The sequence below is a fragment of the Cnephaeus nilssonii genome (genome assembly GCF_951640355.1).
Source record: "Cnephaeus nilssonii genome assembly, chromosome: 2".
Classification (NCBI taxonomy): Eukaryota; Metazoa; Chordata; class Mammalia; order Chiroptera; family Vespertilionidae; genus Cnephaeus; species Cnephaeus nilssonii.
The window spans coordinates 26,931,545-26,954,964 of NC_137073.1; the positions used below are offsets into that span (position 1 = coordinate 26,931,545).

At 50.2% G+C, this 23,420-nt stretch overlaps 1 protein-coding gene across 4 annotated transcripts in view; it reads left to right on the forward strand.

Annotated features, from left to right (window-relative positions):
- The window catches only part of XYLT1 (xylosyltransferase 1), a 305,653-nt gene that overhangs the window by 159,180 nt on the left and 123,053 nt on the right, over positions 1–23,420 (forward strand). For all 4 annotated transcript variants that reach the window (XR_013813923.1, XR_013813924.1, XM_079779721.1 and 1 more), the window contains exon 3: positions 17,234–17,735. Coding sequence is in view for 2 of the 4 variants with exons in the window: in XM_079779721.1 (XP_079635847.1) it covers positions 17,234–17,735 (502 nt within the window). In the remaining 2 variants the exon portion in view is untranslated. The remainder of the gene's footprint in view (positions 1–17,233; positions 17,736–23,420) is intronic.

The window sequence follows — 23,420 nt, forward strand, 5'->3', positions numbered from 1 at the left end:
TAGAGCATCCATGCGATAAGGAATCAGAGGGACCAGTGTGTCCCATGTTTTACCAAGAGGGCTATGTGGCTCCCTGTGACACCCAGGATGCTTTGGGGTGTCCCAGCGATATTATATAACCTGGAATCACCCAAGGAGGAAGCGAGTGCCTTTTCATGCTCCTTTATTCTCTTTGAGCGCAACAAGGAGCTCGGCTCAGCGTGGTCTGGTCCGCCTTTACCACCGGACACTTCCCACAACGAGGCGAGTGTGCCCTGGGCTCACAGTCTCGGGCAGGCAGCCTGATCTAGTCGGGCTGGAGTAGCATCGTTTCCTATTTTTGGTGTGTTCAGATTTTAGAAACGATGACGGATCAACCTTTTTATTCACAGTGGAAGTATATACGTCTAAATGGTAGTAAACGGGAAGAGTGTTAGAAGTATGGCCCTGGCCCAACATGCCCAGTTTGCAGATGGTCAGCGGGGTCCAGAGAGTTCCAATGGAGCCGGGCAGTCACCGCCAGGGGTGGGACGAGAAGCTGCAGCTCCCGTGCCTGCCCCTGTTCCACTCCCCGCCGCTGTTCCACTGGGCACTGCAGGCCGGCCGCAGGTGGCCCTTTCTCTCCTCTGGTGTCTGGGCAGGGCTGACCCTGGAGGGGCCCCAGAAACTGAGGACTCAGAAAAGCTTCTTAGAGACGTGTCCCGTCCAGAGAGAAAGCAGCCTGTTTCAGAACCCTGGTCCAGCTAGCAGCTTGCACACCATGAAGTTCCCAGAAAGAGCCATCTAGTGGCCTGAACAACTGCGGCCCATCTGGTCTCCCAGAACCACCTTCTGCTGGGTTTATTTCATGGGCCCTTTGAGGATAAAGGGGAGCCTCTTTGAATCCAGCCAGACTTAGGAAGTCAGGGTGCAACTGGTCGCGCCAGGAGAGGTGCCACTGCTCAGGCCCTCAGTAAGGAACTTGGCCAATAGCAATTCATCTACCCAACCCGGATGGCCCTTGTCTTTGGGGAGGAGAGTCACCCTCCAGATGGGGAGGGACAAGAGGAAGCAGAAACCACCTGTCACACTGGCACCCAGCCTCGCCCCAGTTCCTCTTCCCACTTTCTCAACTCTCTGGGGACAGATAGATCTGGCTCCTCAACCTGCTTAGATAGCCTCTTTGAGCCTCAGTTTCCTCATCTTCAAAATGGGTAGATAAAAGCATTTAGCAGATGTTCAGCATTGTATCTGTAACACATTCTATACTCTTTTTATCGAGTTTTGGTAGTCTGGCTGTTTATCTCATTCTACTAAAATGTAAGCTCTGTGAGAGCAGGCATCTGTCTTTTTCATTCATAGACACACCCCTCCTGCCTAAGACAGTGGCTAGCACATACTTGCCAGTCAGTAAAATGTGTGAATGAATGCATGAATGGAAGTTTGAATGAAACAGTATTGATAATTTTACCTTCTATTGACTGCTTCACTCTGTGTTATAAATTGTGCTTTGTACACTGGTTAGGTCAACATAGCTTCTTATCAACCCTATGAGATTTAGATATTAAGATACCTGTTTACATAGGAAGGAACCAACGCTCAGAGAGGTTGACTAACCTTTGCAAAGTCACACAGCTAGGAAGGGGCAGACCAGGTTTCAAATCCAGAAGTGTCTCCAGAGCTTGCACTTGCGACCCTCATCGCCCCGTGTCCAACGTGTCGCGGGAGCTGTGATTACTGCTCCTCCTCCCTCAGCACAGTTTGAGAGGTGGACATTGGATGTATTCCACCTGGAGAGAGTGACCAGAACTTTCCTTTGGGTGGTCCAGGCAAACGTTGGTTGTGAGGAGGTTTTGCATGTCCATCCTGAAGCCTGTTAGAAAATGTCAGGGTCTAATGAACTGCACGCCAGCACAACCCTCAGTCCAGGATGGAGAAATGATTTCCAACAGCCCGGGCATGGGTGTTGCAGTCACTTTAATCCCCAGGGCCCTCCAATAGAGATGCCTGATCTCTAAGTCATGCCAAGTTCACATGTAAGTGGGAAGTGCCAACCAGGGGCCCACAGTTTGCAGCCAGTAGGCCTGCAAGACAGCAGCCTCCTTCTGAACCTGGGCCAATGACAACTTGCTGGGAAGCCCCTGTCCCTGGCAGGGTGGGCCAAGGCAAACACATGCTCATAAAGGAGATTTAGGGGGTGACAGCAGCATATTCATTTGTACCTCTGCATAGTAAAAATAATTTATTGGCAGCTGCTGGGAGGCTCAGTTCTGAAGTCTCAGAGAAGGCAATATTAGCTGCCTTTCCCTGTCTCTCTCTCCCCCCAAATGGCTCTGGCTTTCAGATGATATAAATTAATTGAGCTTGTGTGTGTATGCATTTCTATTTATTTATTTACAGGTGTCTTTCCTTATTTATATCACTGGCTCTCTGGACATTTACATTTCTTTAGAGACTCTGCTGTAATGAGCTTACAAGTGTGTCATTCATTACCCACTTGTGGCAGGGTGTGTGTGTAAAGGGGGGAGGGGGGCACCCAGCAGATGCAGAGGATGAGTTTGAAAGCTGATGTCTTTCATCCACAGGAGGCCCATTTTTCTCCTTAAGTGTCCCTTCCCCTAAGGACCTGGATGGGAGAATGTTAAGAAGGTAACAGCCAGCACAAGGAGGGCTTCTGGGGAATGGAGGCAAGAGAAGCAAAGGTGTGTAGGAAAATAAAACCACAGGCTGGGGGTTCGTCTCGAGTGACAGACAGAGGCAGTGAGGCAAGAGGACTTTACACCAAGGACCCAAATTATTTAAGGAAACTTCTACCTCCTGACCCTCTTCCTTAAAGACTTCAGCCACACGCAGTGATCACCTTCTTCCAGGGTCTTCAGTGGAGGTGGTGTCGCCCCCTAGGGGTCATTTTGGAAACACGTGGGACACTCCACAAAGGCAAGTTGTTCTTTTTAAAATGTATTTTCCAATTATAGTTGACATACAATATTATGTTAATTTCAGGTACACAACATAGTGAGTAGACATTTATATGCCTTATGAAATGGCCACCCGGAAAGTCTAGTACCCATCTGGCACCATACATAGTTATTACAGTATTATTGACTGTATTCCCTCTCCTGTACTTTCCATCCCTGTGACTATTTTTATAACTAGCAATTTGTACTTCTTAATCCCTTTCAACTTTTTCATCCATTCCCCCAACCTCTCTCCCATCTGGTGGCTATCAGCTTGTTCTCTGTATCCATGAGTTTGTTTGTGTTTTGTTTGTTCATTTATTTTGTTGTTTAGATTCCACATATAGTGAAATCATATGGCATTTGTCTTTGTCTAACTTGTTTCACTTAGCATAATACTCTCTAGGTCTATCCATGTTGTCACAAATGGTAAGATTTCATTCTTTTATGTGGCTGAGTAGTGTCCCATTCTATATCTGTACCACATGTTGTTTATTCATCTATCAATGGATACTTAGGTTGCTGCCATATGTTGGCTATCTGTATATAGATAGAGGCCCAGTGCACAAAAATTCGTGCACTCAGGGGGTCCCTCAGCGCGGCCTGAGCCCTCTTGCAGTCTGGGAGCCCTCAGTTGGACATCTTTAGTGCTGCCGTGGAGGTGGGAGAGGCTCCTGCCACTACTGCTGTGCTCGCCAGCCGTCAGCCAGGCTTGTGGCTGAGCAGCGATCCCCCTGTGTGAGCGCACTGATAACCAGGGGGCAGCTCCGGCCCCACCCACCATCGCCCCACTGCTGCTGATGGTGGCCTCCCTCTGCAGGAGGCGACTGGTGAGCTGATCAGGGGACGGCGCCAGCCTGCGAGCAGCCAGCCCCGCCCCTCATCGCCCCTCCACCTCCACTGGTCGCCACCGCCCCCCCATCACTGTCCCCTCCCTCTGCCCACTGGCACCCAACTTGGCTGGCCTAACGCCACCCATTCACCGGCCCCACCCCCTGCCAACCGGTAGTTCCACCATTCAGTTGATTTGCATATTAGGCTTATATGCATATTAGGCTTTTATTATCCTGTAAAATAAAAGCCTAATATGCTAAGTGTCTGGTTGTCCATGGTTCAACCAATCAAAACATAATATGCTAATGATAGGCTAAGGCCACTCAACCGCTCGCTATGATGTGCACTGACCACCAGGGGGCAGACTTCCAACCGGTAGGTTAGCTTGCTGCTGGGGTCCAACTTATCGGGACTGAGTGAGATGGGCTGAACATGCCCTGGACCCCTCCCGTAGTCCCTCCCCGCCTGGCCAACCTCCTGCATCCCTCCCCAGCCCTGATCGTGCACCAGTGGGGTCCCTCAGCCTGGCCTGTGCAATCCAGGACTTCTTGCAATCCGGGACCCCTTGAGGGATGTCGAAGAGCTGGTTTCGGCCCGATCCCAAAGGCCAGGCCAAGAGACCCCACTGGTGCACGAATTTGTGCACTGGGCCTCTAGTATAGGATAAAAGCCTAACTGACCAGAGCAACCAGTCACTATGATGTGCACTGACCACCAGGGGGCAGATGCTCAACGCAGGAGTTGCCCCCTGGTGGTCAGTGCACTCCTACAGCCAACCTCCCCCGGCTGGCCAACCTCGCGCAGTCCCTCCCCCAGGCCGGCAGGCCCCAGTCGGCCCATGGCCCACCTACCACAGTGGCTTTGTGGTGACAAGGGAAGGAGGAGGAGGAGAGGTGGGGAACCGCATGGTGGCGGGGCGCCAACGATGGCGGCGGCGGTGTCTGGCATCCATTCCTTCAGCACCCGGCCTAGCGACCATCGCCTCCTCTCTGGCCTGGCCCTGATTGGCCTGGCCCTGATCATCCTGGCCCCGATGGGCCCTGTTCACCAGCCAGGCCTAGGGACCCCACCCGTGCACGAATTTCCTGCACTGGGCCTCTAGTTGTAAATAATGTTGTAGTGAACATAGGGGTGCATAGATCTTTTCAAATTAGTGTTTTGGATTTCTTTAAATAAATGCCCAGAAGTGGAATTGCTGAGTCATATGGTAGTTCTATTTTTAATTTTTGGAGGAACCTCCATACTGGTTTTCATAGTGGCTGCACCAATTTACAGTCCAACCAACAGTGCACAAGGGTTCCCTTTTATCCACATTCTTGCCAATCCTTATTGTTTGCTGATTTATTGATAATAGCAAAAGGCTAGTTGTTAACAGCCCATGAGAGGAGTGTGTAGGTTTTATAACCATGCTGTGTGCTTTGGGGCATGTTACTTAACCTCTCTGTGCCTCCATAGTTTCACCTGTAAAATGTGGATAGAGTTGTTCTGGGATTTCCTGTCTCCTCTCCCCCCAGCTTTATTGAGGTATAATTGACAAATAAAATGGTAAGATGTTTAAAATGTACATTAAATGTGAAGATTTAATATACGTAAATGTTGTGAAAAGATTCCCTCCATTGACTAATACGTTGTTCTCAGATTTTAAAAAATGATCTGCATCAGGTGTTTGACAAGTTATAGAATAAATATTCAATAATTATTAGCGGTGATAGTTGTTATTTCTAAGTTTGGTTTTTGCTGGTCTCTCCTGCCCTTGCTTTCTTTGTCTGCCTCATGATGTACTCTTTCTCATCAGGATTAGGCAGGAAAACTGCTTTCTCTGTGAAACTCTCCTCCCCTTTCGCTGGACCCCCCACCAGCTTCCAATTCTTGATGAAACCATGGCACACACCCACCTCCGCACCCCTTTTCACTTGTAGTCCTGCACTGACATGAATTATGTACATTTAACCCACTTCCCTCTCCTGTGTCTGAACTCCACCAACAGCAGGAGGCGGGTCTTAATTCGCCTTTCTGTCCTCTCCCTCTGCTGTGTCTGGTAGGACATAGGCATTAAAGTTTATAGAATGAAGCAACCCGTGCTTCTCAACCCTATCAGCCCCAGCCCCTTCTTACCGCCAACATCTCTTTAAAAATAGTCCTTGTAACCATCCTGAAATGAAAACCATATTTATCACCTACTTGCACTCACAACTCTAAAACAGATCAGTCTACTGCCCTACTAATTATATAAAGAACATAGAAAAATAAATTATAATAAAAAAATAATGTATATTGTGTTTTGTAAATGATTAGGCACAACACTAGACTTTCACATGCAAATGAATCGCCTGGGGATCTGGTGAAAATGCAGATTCTGACTCCCTTGGTCCAGATGTGGCCCATGACCTGCATCTCTTAACAGATTGCAATGGGGCATACTTCGTAGGGAGGGCTGGAAGTCACCTGAAGAGGTCAGGCCTGTTAAAACACGGGGAATTCGGTAGCTACAAATGCAGGTGGGTAACAGGTGTGTTTACTGGTGACTTAGAGCCACAGCTTGTGTGGACGTTGATCATGCCTTTTTTTGAAATCAGAGTAGACTCTGAATGATGTAAAATCTCCCCTCGCATTAAATGGTAATGACTTTGCTAGAAAGTTCAGCTATGCTGACATCGTTCCCAAGTACTCCATGTTATATGTAAATGTGAGTTAGGTTCCTGGCCCCAGTGATTAAACAGGAGCTGTGCAGCCAGTTGATATCTGGAGACCTTCAGCTGACCTGTAGGACGCAGGACGGTTCTCAGTGCTCAGCAATGTGTGTTCCCGAGCTCTGCTAGGGCGCTGGTGTTCCCACACACTGACTGCCGGGACATCCCCTGTCATTGTGGCAACCATAAATGCCAACATGTTTTCAGAACACCCCATGAGGGTCAGTCTCACTTCTATCAAAGCCCTGGAATGAGAGGATTTGTTAAGGATTCTGAGGGGTTTTTTTAAATATATTTTTATTGATTTCAGAGAGAGGCAGGGAGAGAGAGAGATAGAAACATCAATGATGAGAGAGAAGCATTGATCTCCTGCATGCCCCACACTGGGGATCGAGCCCGCAACCCAGGTATGTGCCCTGACCGGGAATCGGACCATGACCTCCTGGTTCACAGGTTGATGCTCAACCACTGAGACACACCAGCTGGGCTGGTTCTGAGATCTTTGAAGCAAGGCTCAGGAGATAGTTACCTGGAGACCCTGGGTCCTTGGTTTTGAGCAGTTGGTCGCCCAGTTCCCAGTGCGTAAGTGGCTAAGGGAGCAGGGGGCTGGGCCGGAAGGGAGCTGTGATGATCTACAGAGCAGATGCCCCTTCTAGACCACCAGGCCACAGCTCCGCCCAGATGATCATCACATATGGGAACCCGGCCCAGTGTTGTCAGCTCCCCTGATGTTGCAAGAGAGGGCAGAAATCCTGATTTTTAGATGAAATCTCCAGGTATTGAAGTGTTGCCTCGCATTAAAAACCAACCCAATGAAAACACTCTGCAGAGGAAACCAAACATCTATGCACTTGATGGAGCCATTGGCCCCCAGTGTGACCTCTGGTTTGAGTTAAGGGATGTGCCATAGCTTAGAGGCTGTCCACTGCCCAAATGGATGCTCCTCCCCTCCTCCGGTCAGCCCTTAACCCTTCTTCCGTTTTCCCCATGAAGTCACTGCTGCTCCCGGCTCACTGCCAGCTCCCCACCCCGCTCCCCTCCTGAACACAGTTCTTGGGTTAACTCGGCCCCTTTCTCTGGTCATCTCCTTCTTTCCCAGCTCAGCCCACTTGTTCTCACCACCCTGGCTGGTCACTAGGGCCCGTTGTTCTGGGTGGGAACAGGGTTTGAAGAGCTGAGTCTAGCACATTGATCTCAGAGAGTCCTTCCCCTTAGAGCCCGTGGGGTCAACCAGGGCTGAGTTTTGCCACCCAGGGGACATTAGGCAGTGTCTGGAGACATTTTTGGTTGTCATAGGGCTGTTACCTCTAGTGGGCAGAGGTCACAGAGGCTGCTAGAAATGCACAGGGAAGCCCCACAACAAAAGGTTAGCCACGCGAAATGTCAATAGTGTCATAGCTGAGAAACTGCCCTTGGAGGTGTCCAAAAAGCTTTGTTACTGCAGCAGACTGGGCTGTTATTGTAACCATTGCTATCCTATCGCCCAGTGGTGCTGGAGGAAGCACAGGGTCGAGGCCTGTGTTGGGCTCTGGGCACAATTCCACTGGACTTCTGTGCTTAGGCCTCAAGGTCGCGGCATTTGGGGCCTGAGGTCCAGGTCGTGGGGCCGAGGGCAACATCAGAGATAAACAAAGCTGTAAGGACAGGTTTGAATGAGTAAAATACTATTGCAGTAGAGAAAAAGAGTCCAGCGTGAACTCCACTGAGATTTATACAGAGGTGACAGGTGTTTTGAGGGGAACATGAGGGACTTGGGAGGTGGTGAGTGGGGGCTCAATGGGTCAGGGAAGGGGAAAATGACCAAAAAAACAGGAAGAGGGGGTCTGTCCCAGTGAAACCTGTCTGGGTTTGCTAGCTGGTGCTCATCCAGGTTAGGCACCTCCCTCCCACAGAGGCAGAGACACAGGAGCCTTATCTAGGGTTTGGCTGAAACAAAGGTAACTTTTTGGCAGCCTTGAGCTTTCTCAGGCAGACACTACAAGTGGGCCCCAAGTAACCCTAGGGATGTGACACTGAGCCGTCAGAAACTGTTAGTATTTGCTCTGTCTGTAGAGGCCAAGGTCGAGGCCTAGCTGAGAAGCGGCTCAGACGGGCCTGGCTAGAGTTTGGTCAAGGGGCGAGTCTTTGTCAGATGGTCACTCTCCCTCCCTGCAGATGGTTCAGGACTTCAGGGTTTGGGGTCCTGGCTGCCTCTTCTCTCTATAAAAGTGTCTATCAGCACCCCCTTTCCCCTTGACCTAGATTCCATCTGGTGTGTATTTATTGTATGTGTAATACACCCCGATAAGAGTGAAATATAAATCCATAGGCTTGCCCTGGCCAGTGTGCCTGAGTCAGTTGAGCATCGTCCCATACACCGAAAGGTTGCCGGTTCTATTCCCAGTCAGGTCACATGCCTGGGTTGTGGGTGTGGATGCTATGGGGTACGTATAGGAAGCAACTGATTGATGTTGCTCTCTCACATCAATGTCTCTCTCTCCCCTTCTCCTTTTCTCTCTCTCTAAAATAAATAAAAACTTTTTTTTAAAATATCCACAGGCTTGGCATATACTACAAAAGGTCCTAAACTTCTTACTTCATTAATGACTAGAGATTGCGGATTCTGAGCACATATTATGTCAGCAGTTCTCAAAGGTGTTAGTCTCAGGGCCCCCTTACCCTTTCCGATGTTATCGTGGACCCCCAAAGAGTTTTTGCTTATGGAGGTTACATCTATCAATTATTTCCATTTATTTAAATTTAAACTAAAGCATCCTTAAAATGTTTGTTAATTTGCTTAAAATAACAATAATAACTCATAGGTCTATATAAGTAAAGATTTTATGAAAAATACAAATATTTTTTACAACAAAAACAAGAGATATTGTTCTACCTTTTTGCAAATCTTTGTAATATCTGCCTTAATAAAAGACAGCTAGATGTAGGAGTAGAGAGGTATGCTCGACTTTTTGCCTAGAAGAGTCGAATGTAGCCCTAAAAAGCCGAGCTCACCCCAAAGAGCTGAGCCTGGCCCCGAAGGGCCGAGCTGAGCCCCAAGAGCTGAAGCTAGTCCGGAAGGGATGACCCTAGTGCCTAAGGGCCGAGCTGAGCCCCAAGGAGCCCAGCCTATTCATGAAAAGTCAAGCCTCGCTGCAGAGATCCTAGCTTAGCTCTGAGGAGCTGATTGTAGCCCCAAAGAGCTGAGCTAAAAAATAATAATAATAATAATAATAAAGACAGCTAGATTCTTTACTTCTGCTTTCAATGTGTTGTGATTTCACACGTCATGTAGCCTCCAGAAAACTCTACTGTATGCTTGTCAGAGGATGAGGGGGAAAGGAAAATAACAGCTTCATATTATGGTGAAAATAGTTTGACCTTAAAGGTCCTCAGGAAGGCTCGTAGGGACCCCCCAGGAGGCCCCAGGCTACACATTGAGAACCACACATTGGATCATCATGGCAAGCCTTCTGTTGTAATAAATTACAGCTAAAGTTTATTAAGTGGGAGGCATTATGCTAAGTGCACTACCCGTATTAACACTTTTAACTCTCATAAAAGCCCCATCATGTAGCTGCGAGTATTATGCCCGACTTGCAGAGAAGTAAACGGAAGCTCACAGAGTCGGGTACTGTACCCAGGGCCACACCATTAGCAAAGTGGCGGAGGTCGGATTTGAGCGCACTGCACCTCACCACCCTGCCTTGCCCACAGCGGTAGGTCTGCTCCTCAACGACCAGGCGCTAGCTAGTGATGCCAGTTGAGTGCTGGGTATTACCAAGCCTCATGCTAAATGTTCTTTTATCAAAACAATTAAATACAAGTTCACGTCTGTCTCGCCTTTGCAGAATAGGTCTTCTTACCCCCTTTTTTGTGAATGAGAACACTGAGTCTCTAAGTGGTAAGCTTCTTTCCCTCTGTCTTGGGGTAAGGGGCGGAGACCGGCTTCCAAGCCAGCTCCATCCGCCCAGCGTCCCCCTCCTCAACCCATGCTGTGCTTCGTGTTAACATAAATAAATTTGCTAAATTGCACCAGAATTATTATTTAGGGTTTTGTTAAACCGGGGACTATTTGTGCCCAGTGTGGCCCATGGGTTTCTAAGCGCTGGCCAGCCCAGCCACGTTTTGTGCATGCAAATGAGCTGGGCAAGGGGCCTCTCTTAGGTCTATTTGCATTGGCAGCCTGGGTAATTGCATGTCCTAATTGGGTGCAGCCATGCACACTGCTCCTCCACCATCCGTCTACCCTGGCACGGAGGTCTTTTTGGAAGCAGGTGCGGGCTTCTCCCCCAGTGTCCTTCCCAATGGCCTTGGTCACCTTGGTGATTGGAATGAAGCTCAGACACTGAGTTCAATAGCAAACAGCTACTCAGCTGGCTTTGTGCCCTCGTGGCACAAAAGGCACCGTAAACTGGTCGTGATGAGCAAGCGGTGGGGCAGGCGTCCTCACGTCTGAACAGTGGAACTGGCCAGGGATTCCTTTTGGCGCCATGCATATTCCTAATAGCGGCTGAGAGGCATCATGGTGCTGGCAGGCATGGCCCTGGATCCTGACCGTCTGGGTTCACATCCTGACTCTTCCACTTCCTAGATCTTAACTGTCCTGAACCTCAGTGCTCCCATCTGAAAAATGGGGAGAAAAATGTAGCATCTCCTTCATAGGGTCATCATGAGGGTCAAATGAATAAGTACGGCAGACAGCTTGGGACAGAGCTCGGACATCGAAGCGCTGTACCTGTGCTTTCTAATAGACGCATGTTCCGTAAGCACCTTGGGTGTCAAGCACCGCGTTCTGTGCTTTATAGATTCTATCCGTCCCTGGGAGGAGGTCCCAGCCTCAAGCCTGGGTGACGTATGAGGAAATGGGGGCACAGAGCGATGCAATGATCTGTCCCATGTTCAGGAGCTGCCAGAGGTAATGATCCAAGCATGAAGCAGGGAGAAGACCTGATGCCCTTGGAGTGTCCACCTACTCCTCGGTGCCTGGCCTCTTCAGGTCCATCAGATGACTCCTCAGTGAGCTGAAATGGCAGGACTTCGTTACTAGATCGTATTGATTAATGACTAACTCAGGCTGTCTAGTGACACATATGACCTGTCACTTTACAGAGGAGAAAGTTGGACAGTTGCTCAAAGCAAGGCAAGAACCCAGGTCTTTTCCTTCCCTGTCCAGTGTTCTTCCTACACAAAAATAAGACTGAAGGTTAATCAATGAGCAGATAGTTTAAAAACTATAGTGACTCACCACCACCCTCCAAAACAGGACTAGGGGACCGGGATTCCTTTGACTGAGTGAGTAGAGATCCATCCTGAAGTCTGAACGTTGCAGAACCAGGGAAGGACAAACCAGATGTCTCTCGAACAGCAGCCCGGGTCACGTCACCTGCCTCTCGGAGCCCTGTTGTGTTAGCATATTTCTACCTGATTGAAATTGGATCTAAACATGCCCAAGGTTGAATGGGAATGGAGGACATCATTGCATTTAATTATTCCTTCGGAATAAAAATGGATTCGAGCAACAGCTTAGTGGGGAGGCGACCGCAGAGCAATTAGAGTTCTGAAGCGCTCACACAACCACTTGAATGTGCAATCATTGTAATAAGTGCATTAAAATAAAAGAAGTCAAAGGGTTGCATTTGCATAAACAACCCAAGGTGAGGGTGTGGGATCAGTTAAACATAAAGGGGACTCAGCTAGTTGATCATAATGAAGAACTAATAACCAGTCTGTCCTCCAGGCGGAGACCCTTGGGTATGATGGTTGAGGCCCCGAGGTAATGAGTAGCGAACCTGACCTGGGTTCACTGCACATTTCCTCCTTCTCCCTGGGTGGTGGGCACGTTTTGGAAACTTCATGTACATTCATTCTCACCAATGTGGGATTATCTTCCCCATTTTCCACATGAAGAAACTGAGGCATGAACTTGAGTCACTTCATTCCCAGCAGTGTGGCCTTGGTCCAGTTGTCTAACCCTGCTGTGCCTTCTTTTTCTCCCCTTAATTAATGCTGCCTGCTTAGTCCTTTTGGAGAGGATGGGGGACATAGGGTGTGTGAAGGGCCAGAGTATGAGGTCCATGGATGCTGTGGATGCGATGATTATCCTGCACGTATTTGCCTTGAAACCTCTCCGGGTTGGTTTTTATAGGAAAGGAACCTGGGTTTGGGTTTTGAGATCTCTGGTCTCCAGGGAAAGGAGAGGAAAGCTGAGCTCTCTCCTGGGCAGGTGAAGAGCTAGGGGGAAGGTATGGTGTGATAGCTCAGGTTCACAGAGGGGCGGGTGGGTAAAGAAAGGGTGGTATATCCATACAATGGGATCTTATTCAACCTTTTACAAAAGGAAGTCCAGCCATTTCTGAGAACATGGAGGAACCTTGTGCTGAGTGACATAAGCCAGTCCTAGCGGGACACATACTGCACGGTCCCACTTAGGTGAGGAATCTGAAATAGTCAAATTCATCGAAGCAGAAAGTAGAATGGTGGTTTCCGGGGGCTGGGGAGGAGTGAAGTGAGGAGATACTGATCACAAATCCTTAGTTATACAAGATGAGCACATTCCAGTGGTCTTCTGTACCACATCATGCCTACAGGTAGCAGTATATCATCCTGTGCTCTTAAATGTGTTGAGGGTAAATGTGTTATGTGTTCTTCCCACAATAAAATTTAAAACAGGGAGAGGGGGAAGGGGCAGGAGAAACCAGCTACTGGAGAAAACAGTACCGACTCGGGGTGACAGGAGGTGTCAGGCATCTGGATGATGCCTGATCCTCCCTGACTGTGCCTCTCTCCGACTTTTCTGGAAGCTGTCTAATGTCTGTGAGCTCTCTATTCCAGAAGACAAAGTATTCCCCTTCCCGTACACTGGGACCTTTAGACTTCCTGTGGCAGCTGAGTGGTGTCTGGGGCCAGTGGAAGGCCACAGGGCCACACTGAGCCAATCACCCCCATCGTGGGGCCTCGCTGAGTAGACGATGTGCATAAATCAGGAGTCGTGTTAGAACTGATGGCCACGCCTGGTCCTGCTATCAGAAATTAGCCAGAGGCATCGGCTGTTCTCGGATGGTCAGATGAGCTTCATCCATGGCAGTGTTTCCGGTGTCTGGTTTAGCTGAGGTTCTGCCAGGAAGTGCTCGCACACGTGAGCTTTTGAAATCAGTGGTTTATAGAGGTTTTCTGCCCAGGGGGCCAAATTGCAATCCTCAGTTAATGAGGAAAGAGAACAGCCCAAGAATAATACTCAGGATGTGTCTGATGAGAGAGGGTGCAGATGGCTGTAAGGACAGGGTCTCTTCTGCTTACTCTCTGCCCACTCATTAACTTCAGGAAAAAAAAAAAAACGGGCTCGGGGACAGAATTTAAATTCATATTCTTGGACAGCGGGCATCATTGAACTGATTTTCTGTCTGTTAGAGACAGAAAAAAGGCTTTTGAACCAGAGGACAGCTGGAAGGAAGAAAGCAGATCAGGTTGGCTCCTGTATTAATCAGGATGAGCTAGATCGTGCTGCACTAACAAAGATCCCCAAATCTCAGTGACAGAAATTGACAGCGATTTATTTCTGCCCCTGGGGGGAAAGGAAGTCTCTTCTCCACACTGGCCTCACCCAGGAATATAGGAACTTCACTATCAGAGTGTGGCTGGATGCTATGGGCGAAGGGGGATGTGGCAAATTGTGCCCTGGCTTCTGTCTCTTGTCTTGGCCACAGAAAGTTGCTTGGCTGTGCCTAATTTTCAGGGGATGGGAAATATAATCCTATCATTGTGCCTAGACGGAAGAGGACTGAAATATTTGTCAGGCACTTTATTGAATACCATCCCTGCCCCTGCTTCCAACTCCATCCCTACCTAGGCTATATGAGCAAACAGGGAGATACCCCTCCCACTGCCCCATAGAGAAGGGGGAGCTAAATGCTCCTTGTTTACCTCTCAGCCAAACAGAAGAGACACTATACTATAGCAAGTTTGAGAATCAGACCGGTGCAAGCTCCCTTCCTCCCCCAGATGACTTTCAGCAAGTTACTGAACATTCCCAAGCGTTTTCCCCTCCCTGTGAGATGGGAATACTATTACCTTCTTGAAAGTTATTTCTGAAGGTCAAATGAGATATCACACATAAGGACTTGGCATGGTGCCTGGTGCCGGCTATGTGCTCACGAATGTTGTAAGAACACCTTGGCTCCTCCTCCTGTTAAATGGTGAGGAGCGCACCTCCTCATGGGGTGACTTGCTATCCAATAAGTCATACCTGGGAATCGCTTAGTTTGTGGTGCCGGCTCATGTCAGTGCTCGGGGAGTGCATCTGAGAGGCTGCTTAGGATTCTTCAAGGACCTCTGGGCGGAAAGAAGAGAAAAGAGGACTATCAGTGGGGTTCAAGAACAGACATGGAGCCCCACTGAGGGGGATTTCTTGCAAGTCCGTGTGGGGAATTAAAAAAGACCTGAACCAGGTGTCAGAACTGGAAGGTCCCGGTCACCAACAAAGATATAACATCGGCTCCTGTGTGTGATCAGCAACTGCTCCATGATTCAATGCAGACTCAGCTCTCCCTTTGTGGCATCTCTTTATTTCCTGCTACCTACCCCGTGGCCCCCCAGCTCCTGCGCCTCAAGCTCCTGGTGCTTCGTGGCCCCTACTTACTGTCTTCTCCCTTTCTGTGGTTCCCTGCCTCCTGATGGCTATTTGCAGGTGACATGCTTATCCCAGATCCATTTATCTGGGTGGGAGTAGATGGGAAGGGAGCCAGATCTTGTGGTTCAAAGCCAGGCTGCAGTGGTTAAGAGGACAGGGTAATGGCACGGGTAGCCCATACCACTTGTTAGCTGATGCTCAGTTCCCTCACCTGTATAATGAAAATAACAATATTCATCTTACGGAATGGCCATGAGGGATCTCAGGGTCCGCTGTCATTCTTACAGCCTCTCCGATTGGAGAAATCAGTGCTTGATGCTAGGGGACACGGGGCAAACAAAAAAGGGCGGCCACAATGTGGCTGCTTCTCCAGAGCACTGCTGAGCCAAACGGGGCACTGGGGGCTCAGCCAGCTACACCAAGCCCCGGGGCGGGCGCCTTCTAAACTCACACTCCTGGAGAGCTGGAGTCTGCACTCTTTTCTTCTTCTTCTTTTTTTTTTTTTTTAATAAAGATTTTTAAATTGCTTTTTAGAGAGAGGAAGGGAGAAAGAAAGATCCATGTGAGAATGAAACATCAATCAGCTGCCTCCTGCACGCCCGCCACTGGGGATCAAGCCCACAACCCTGGGCATGTGCCTTGACCAGGAATGGAACCGGCAGCCCCTCGCTGCATTGAATGATGCCCAACCATCTGAGCCACACCAGCCAGGGTTCTTCACTGGTCTGCCCCTCTTTCTTAAATGGCCAGATAGAAATATTTTAGGCTTTGTAGACCAGACAGTCTCTATTGCAACTGCTCACCTCTGCTGTTGAAGCAGCCCTAGATAATTCATAAATGAACAGGCGTCCCCACGTTTCAATAAAAGTTTATTTACAAAACCAAGAGGCAGGTGGGAACTGGCCCGCCAAGGAGTTTTGCAGCCTGCCAGAGGAGGAGGCACGCTGAGTGCCAGCCTCCCGGGCTCCAGCGCTGCTTCCACTGTCCGCCCCACCATCCCCGTCCTCAGGAGCCCTTTGGAGGCACATTTAGGAAAACTCACGGGGAAGTCTTCCCTCAGAGTTTCTACAGCAATGCATTCAGGGCACTTCTGCAGCAAAGGCGTGGATTTATGGAACCAATTAGTGTTCCCTGGCTTCAGAGGTCTCCCGGAGGGCTCGCTTTAGGGCCGTGGGTACTCTGTCAGGGTACGGCCTTGGCAGTGGGTGTCAGCAGGAGCAACATGCTTTAGAGATGACCGGGGAGGAGCTGAGTATGGGGCGCCCGCTTTCCTGGGAAGATGCACCCCATGCATTGTCTCCTGAATGACACCTGGCCCTTCTCTTGAAACCCCAGGCCACTTCATCAGTTCTGCCCCAGGTAGGGACATGGAGAGCCAACGCTCAAACGCAAGAGGGTCACAGGTTTGCGTCTCCGCTGGGATTCATTGCAAGGACCATTCGTTCTCCAAAACACCCAGGGACGTCTCTCCTTCAGAACTGACGCTGGGGCGCTGTCTTATTTCTCTTAATGGGCATAGGTCTATGAATACATCCTAAAGGCAGTGGAATGTATATAATATCCTACCGATATTCTCTCCCTTATAACTTTATTATGGCATTGCCAGCCCTTAAATAAACCATCAAGGCACTCTCTGCTGAAATTTAAACAGGAAGCTGGAACGAAATGCCCCTAATCCAGTGGCAGAGACAGTCCAGGAAACTTCCTTGAAAGGCAGGTATGGTTCATAACAGGCCTCGGGACTCACAGGCGGAGCACTTTAGAGCAGGTGTCCTCAAACTACGGCCCGCGGGCCACATGCGGGTGTTTTTGCCGTTTTGTTTTTTTACTTCAAAATAAGATATGTGCAGTGTGCATAGGAATTTGTTCACAGTTTTTTTAAAACTATAGTCCGGCCCTCCAACGGTCTGAGGGACAGTGAACTGGCCCCCTGTTTAAAAAGTTTGAGGACCCTTGCTTTAGAGCCTGCAGAAGCCTTCCTTTCTAGTTAGAGCATCTCAGGTTTCCAGATGGGGAAACTGAGGTCCAGAGAGAAAAGTCTCACCTGAAGGTAAGCTCTTGGCAAAGGTGGGGACTAAAACCAGGGTGCAGACTCCCACACCTCTGCGCCCCCCTCTCCAAGGGCCAGCCTACGCAGCGTGATCGCTCAGTAAAGTGTCTCTTCCGTGTCTCTTTCCCGTCTCCTCCAGGACGGCTACTTCTCTCACCGGCCCAAGGAGAAAGTGCGGACAGACAGCAACAACGAGAACTCGGTCCCCAAAGATTTTGAGAATGTGGACAACAGCAACTTCGCCCCGAGGACTCAGAAGCAGAAGCCCGAGCTGGCGAAGAAGCCCCTGAGCAGGCAGAAGGAGCTCTTGAAAAGGAAGCTGGAGCAGGAGAAGGGGAAGGGGCCCTCCTTCCCGGGGAGAGGCGCCAACGAGGTGCTGCCTCCCGGCGAGGGAGCCGCAGGGAACAGCAGCCGAGGGAAGGAGGCCTCCAGACAGCCCCACGCCCGGAAAAGCGGGGGCAGCTCCCCTGAGGTCAAGTACGACCAGCTCCCCAAGTGCGACATCTCGGGCAGGGAGGCCATCTCCGCCCTGTCCCGCTCCAAGTCCAAGCACTGCCGCCAGGAGATCGGGGAGACCTACTGCCGCCACAAGCTGGGGCTGCTGATGCCGGAGAAGGTGACTCGCTTCTGCCCGCTGGAAGGTAAGCTCCAGGCCCCGAGGCAAGACCTGGAGAGGCGCCTTCTCTCCAACTCTCCCTCCTTCCTGGCCCCCTTCTGCTCACACGCTCAGACCTGCTGAGAATGGCCACCCTGGTTTTCAAACCCCAACTCGGGTCACAAGACCTTACTTCTTTGGTACCCCTGAATTCTGAAGTTTCCCACAGGAAAGTATTTCAGAATCAAATTACCTTTAGTTATAGCTTTAACCAGGTGCCTTTATGGCAAAGGAGGAAATACAGTGAAGTCAGGCTCAGGTGGAAGCTGCAGAAGGCGAGGTGACTATGCCGATAGAGTTGGTTTTCTGTCTCAGCAGAATATCAGGATTATAATTGACACGGATATTATTGTAATCGAATACGATCCGAAAGGTTTCTAATTGGTTGCATTGACTTTGGAGGCTCCGAAAATCAACCTTCCCATTTTCCTCCATCTAAAATTCCTTCCTTCCTTTCTTCCCTCCCTCCTTCCTAAATTTTCCTCATTTTCATTCTTCCTCATTTCCTATTCCTCCCTCCCCCTCCCTGTCTCTCTCTCTCCCCTGCCCTGAGCTGGACACTCTTCTGCGTGCTGGTGACCAGTGATGAGCCAGAGCTCTTGCTGTGAGAGGTCAGAGCTCTAACAGAGGCGCTGTGTTGGGACAGAAGTCAGAGCATCAGGAAAGCCAGCCGCAGAGCTGGTCCAGGCGTGGGGTGGGGACGCGGGGGCTTTCGGTCCCCCTGGCAGTGGTGGACCTAGAAGGCAGGCAGGGAAGACTCGGCCAAGCGGCCTCCCTCTTCTGAGCAGCTCCTGTGTCCCTGCATCTCTCTTGATGCAGAAGGGAGATGCGTGGTGAGAATGGCTCCCAAGGACAGCAGGCTGGAGAAAGCTCAGTGCCGTTTATTCACTGGGCAGACGGGAATGCGAGGCCCATGGAGGGAGGGAGTCTTATCCACACTCACCCACTGAACCAGAGGCTGAACGTGAGCTAGAACCCAGGCCTCCTCTTTTCAGACAGGAGCCTCCCTATTGACTGCTGGTCCCAGAAGGAAGGATTAGGACCAGGTTAGAAGCGGCCCCGTGTGCCAAGGGCACAGAGAGGCCTAGAAGGATACATGGCCAGCTCTCTCGGTGGCCCCTGGGCGAGGTGCAATGGGGACAACTCCCACATTTTACTCAAGTTCATCTGTATTGTTTGAGTTTTCTGCGTTTCCACTTTCCGAGGTTTCAGTTACCTGTAGTCAACCAAGGTCTGAAAATATTGGAAATAATGGAAAAGTCCAGAAATTCATGAGTTTTACATTGTGCGCCGTTCTGAGTAGCATGATGAAATCTCACGCTGGCCCCATACCTCCCACCCGGGACGTGAGTCACCCCTCTGTGCAGCACATCCTCACTACATATGCTCCCACCCATTAGTCACTCAGTGGCCATCTGGGTTATCAGAGCTACTGTCCTGGTATCGCTTGTGTCCAAGTTATTCTTATTTTACTTAATAATACCGCATTCACATAACCTTTATTACATTGTTATAATTATTCTTATTTTATTATTGGTGTTGTTAATCTCTTACTGTGCCTAATTCATAAATTAAACTTTACCATAAGTATGTATGTATAGGAAAGAACATAGCCTAGATAGGGTTCAGTACTCTGCAAGTTTCAGGCATCCACTGGGGGTCTTGGATAAGGGGGTACTACTGTACTATTATATTGGACACTGTTCCCACCTTATATTGCAGTGAATCCTCACACTAGCCTATGGGGTAGATCGTTATCAACCCATTTTGTTGATGAAGAAACTGAGGCTTAGAGAGATTGAATACTTGGCCAGAGGAGCACAGCTAGTAGATGGCAGAGCTGGGCTTGGAACTCAGGTTTGAGAGTGTGCATCCTTTCCCAGAGCCTCTCCATCTTCCGGAGGCTAAAGCTCCCATTTTAGCTCAGATTGCCAGATCTCAGGGATGTCCTACAGCCTGCAGACTGCATCTCTCTGTCATCAGTTAGTTGTAAGAGGAAGAGAGGGCATTAATGGGGAGAAACGGGGGATGTCCCAGTGGAGGCCAAGGGTTCCCATGCTTCTCCTGGTCATACTGAGTCATCCCTAGTGTGGTTTTTCAGTGTGAATTTGCTGGGGGTTCCCTGTGGCCTTTGCTGCATCAGCTAAGGTGGCACAGCCTCCGGGACTGCTAATAAGATTGGCATTTAAGAGCCATTGCACACCCAGCCCCGGCAATGCTTTAATTTGCTGCGCCACAGCCTCCCCTTTTGCAATAAATTTAGTGTGAATAGACTAATTGCAAAATAACCCTAATTGGATAGTTATCAATGAACAAGTTCCCGTGGAACAAAACGGCTTACAATTAATAGCATTTAAGCCATAAACTATTCTTCTGCAGAAAGCTAAGATGTAATTACACCCCATACGGAGATTGTGTTCCCTTTCTGGAAACTGTGACACCCAGATTTGCCTCTGCTTAGGAAGGATTTGAGCTCCAGCCCAGTGGTCCTTTTATTTCCTGCTAAATGAAGAAATGACAGTGGGAGGGGAGAGAAATGTAATACATGCATAAATATACATAACGCACACGCGTGCATACACAGATGTACGCACTGTGCTTGTCGTTTTGCTGAGTTCAGCGTCGCCCAAACTTTAGCCGATATGATGCCAGAAGTTGAATATAATTAAGGAAGCAATTCCTCTTGGCCTGAGGACTGAAAATTTCAGAAGAAAGAAAATAGATTTTATTTATTTATTTTTATTTTTTTGTTACTCCTCACCCAAGGATATTTTTCCATTGATTTTTAGAGAGAGGGGAAGAGACACAGAGAGAAACATTGATGTGAGAGAGATACATTGATTGGTTGCCTCCTGCACACTCCCCAACCAGGGCTGGTGATCAAACCTACAACGGAGGTAGGCAATCGAACCCGGAACCCTTCAGTCCATGGCCAATGCTCTAGCCCAGTGGTCGGCAAACTCATTAGTCAACAGAGCCAAATATCAACAGTACAACGATTGAAATTTCTTTTGAGAGCCACATTTTTTAAACTTCTTCTAACGCCACTTCTTCAAAATAGACTCGTCCAGGCCGTGGTATTTTGTGGAAGAGCCACACTCAAGGGGCCAAAGAGCCGCATGTGGCTCGCGAGCCGCAGTTTGCCGACCACGGCTCTAACCAATGAGTTAAACTGGCTGAGGCAAGAAAATAGATTTTAAATGTTGACTTTTATAAAGGATCACTGCCCTCCCACCCCCAGCGCCTCCTGTTCCCTTGCCCAGCACCACTTGGGGGAAAGGAAGCGTCTAGAAGCCCAGGAGACGGTTTGCTTCCTGTGAACACAGCGCTTGTGTTTGTGCCTTGGCCACTTCACTCTCTGCCTCCCAGAAAAGGAAGCTGGAAGGGTGACGGCCTTCACCAGGACCGTCCGTTAACAACCCCCAGCATGAGACGTAGTGAGGTTGGGCAGGGTGGCCCCAGGTGGGCTTATTTCCGATCCAAGAGCAGGCCCTCATTCCTCCCAGAGCCCCTGTGCTCACTGTAGCAGCCAAACCGCCAGCCCCTGCCCATCCCCCATTCTGCACCCAGGCAGCTCCGCACCCCCCTCGCTCCCACAGTTGCCTGGGCCTCCTGTCCCTTCCTTGGGCTCCAGTCACCTGAGGGCCTTCAGTCACACCAGCTGGACCTCCCAGTGGTTCATGGAAATGAAACCGTGTCAGCGGGAAAGCCAGTGGAGGCCTGGGCTGGGAAAAGACGTTTCCCATCAGAGATCTTCAGGCCCTGGGCTTTGTTTGAATCCCGGTTCTGCATTTACTAGCTGTGTGGCCCTACCCTCCCAGTGCCTCAGCTTCCTCATCTGTAAAATGGACACAAATCCTCGTACCCTATCCTCATAGGACTGTGGCTGACATGGGATCGTACATATAAAATGCTTGGTGTAGAGGGGGCTCAAGTAAAGCAGAGGTGTCTGGCTGTTGGCAGTAGTGAGGTTAGCAGTATTCATGAGGGGGACGCGGAGAAGAGAAGAAGGCCCGCTCCGATGGTGACCTCCCATTGCCTCGCCCCATCTCTCTCGCTCGGTTCTTCAGATGTGGCCCCATGTGCCTCAGGCATTCCCTCATAGTGCTCCGCCCCCCACTCCATCCCACCTTCTCTGGCTATCACCTCTTTTTACCCCAGATTGTAGCCCTAAATGCCACCTCCTCGGGGAAGCCTTCCCAGACCACACCTCCCCCCCGACGCCCTGGCCACAGGGGACACACTGACCCGCGTGAGGGACAGAGGTGGCTTTCCCAATAAGTATCTTTCCTAATAAAGACTGTTCGACCGTAAGAGGCATGCTGGTGCCAGGAGCTAGGTAATGCAACTTCTTCTGCCTCATTACCTTCGGAACACATTAGGAAGCTCCCTCCATCTCCAGCTAAAATATGCCAAGAAAGGCCCCACTGGTTATCCTGGTCCCTCCCGCCTCCTTCCCCCTTCCCCGTGCCAGCTGAAACTGTGACTGCAGCCCCGGTGCCGGGTGAAGAACGCGAGGTGAGCAATGTGAGAAGCTGTGGGGAAAGCAGTGGGCCGGGAAGGGGTGGCTGCCTCCTTAGTGGGAGCTCGGGGCCGAGCAGCTGAGGAGGCGGCAGTTCTCCAGTGAGCGGTGAGCGAGGACGCTGCATCAGCTGGCTGGCCGCAGGGCTGCAAGCTCCCGCACAGGACTGGGGGAAGCCGGCGCAGGGTCAGAGTGAGGGTGGACAGAAAGGGGGTTTCTGATAGAAAGGCAACTGTCCGTGTCTTTACCCAGCAGCCTTTGCATGAGGCCAGAGGCTCTGGACAAATGGGCTCTGGACGGAGGTGGCTGCGGGGAGCTGGCTGCCGCTGCAGAGAGAGACTGGCAGATGGCACCGCCAGCTGCGGAAGGGCTGTCTCCTGCACATCGCCTCACACTGGGGGCAGCGGGGTGACTACACAGCACGAGGAGCATGGAAGTGTGGCTGGCAGCCTGGTATGGAGGGAGGGATATGGAGACGTGGATGGCAGCTCAGCCGCTCTGAGTGGCCCAGAGCATGTGCCTCGGTTTCCCCATTTGTCGGCCAGAGACACAGCTTTCTCCCCAGGTCTTTTGCTATATCACTCACGATGAGGAAGTGAGGGAACAGCTGTGAAAAGCTAAGAGGCGCCACTCTAATAGGCGTGGTGTGCTGAGGCCAAATTGATCCGCGTGCGGCTAGGCCAAGTGGGCAGGGCTGGCCTGCTTTCCAAAGGCCAGGCTTATCGAGGACCCGCTCGGACTGTTTCCAGCTCCTGCTGGGGAGGCACAAAGCCCAGCACAGAGGAGGTTTGCAGAAATGGTTCCTCGGGGTGAGACAAAACTGGTCCCAGAGGTGCTTCGTAGGCTTCTAGGAAGGAGAAGGAGGCTGAGCGTGGTGGGTCCAGGAGAAGGAGGCTGAGTGTGGTGGGTCCAGGAGGCTGAGCGTGGTGGGTTCAGCAGACCTCCTTTCGTGGACAAGGCCAGGGCTCCACAGACCGTCTCTGCAAAGGGCCGGGTAGTAGATAGGCTTTGCAGGCTGTATGGTCTCCGTCTCAACCATTCAGCTCTGCATGAAAGCAGCGCACACGGTACACAGTACATGACCAGTGAGGCTGCCTTCCAATAAAACTGTTATTGATGGTGCCAAATTTGAATTGCACATAATGCTCA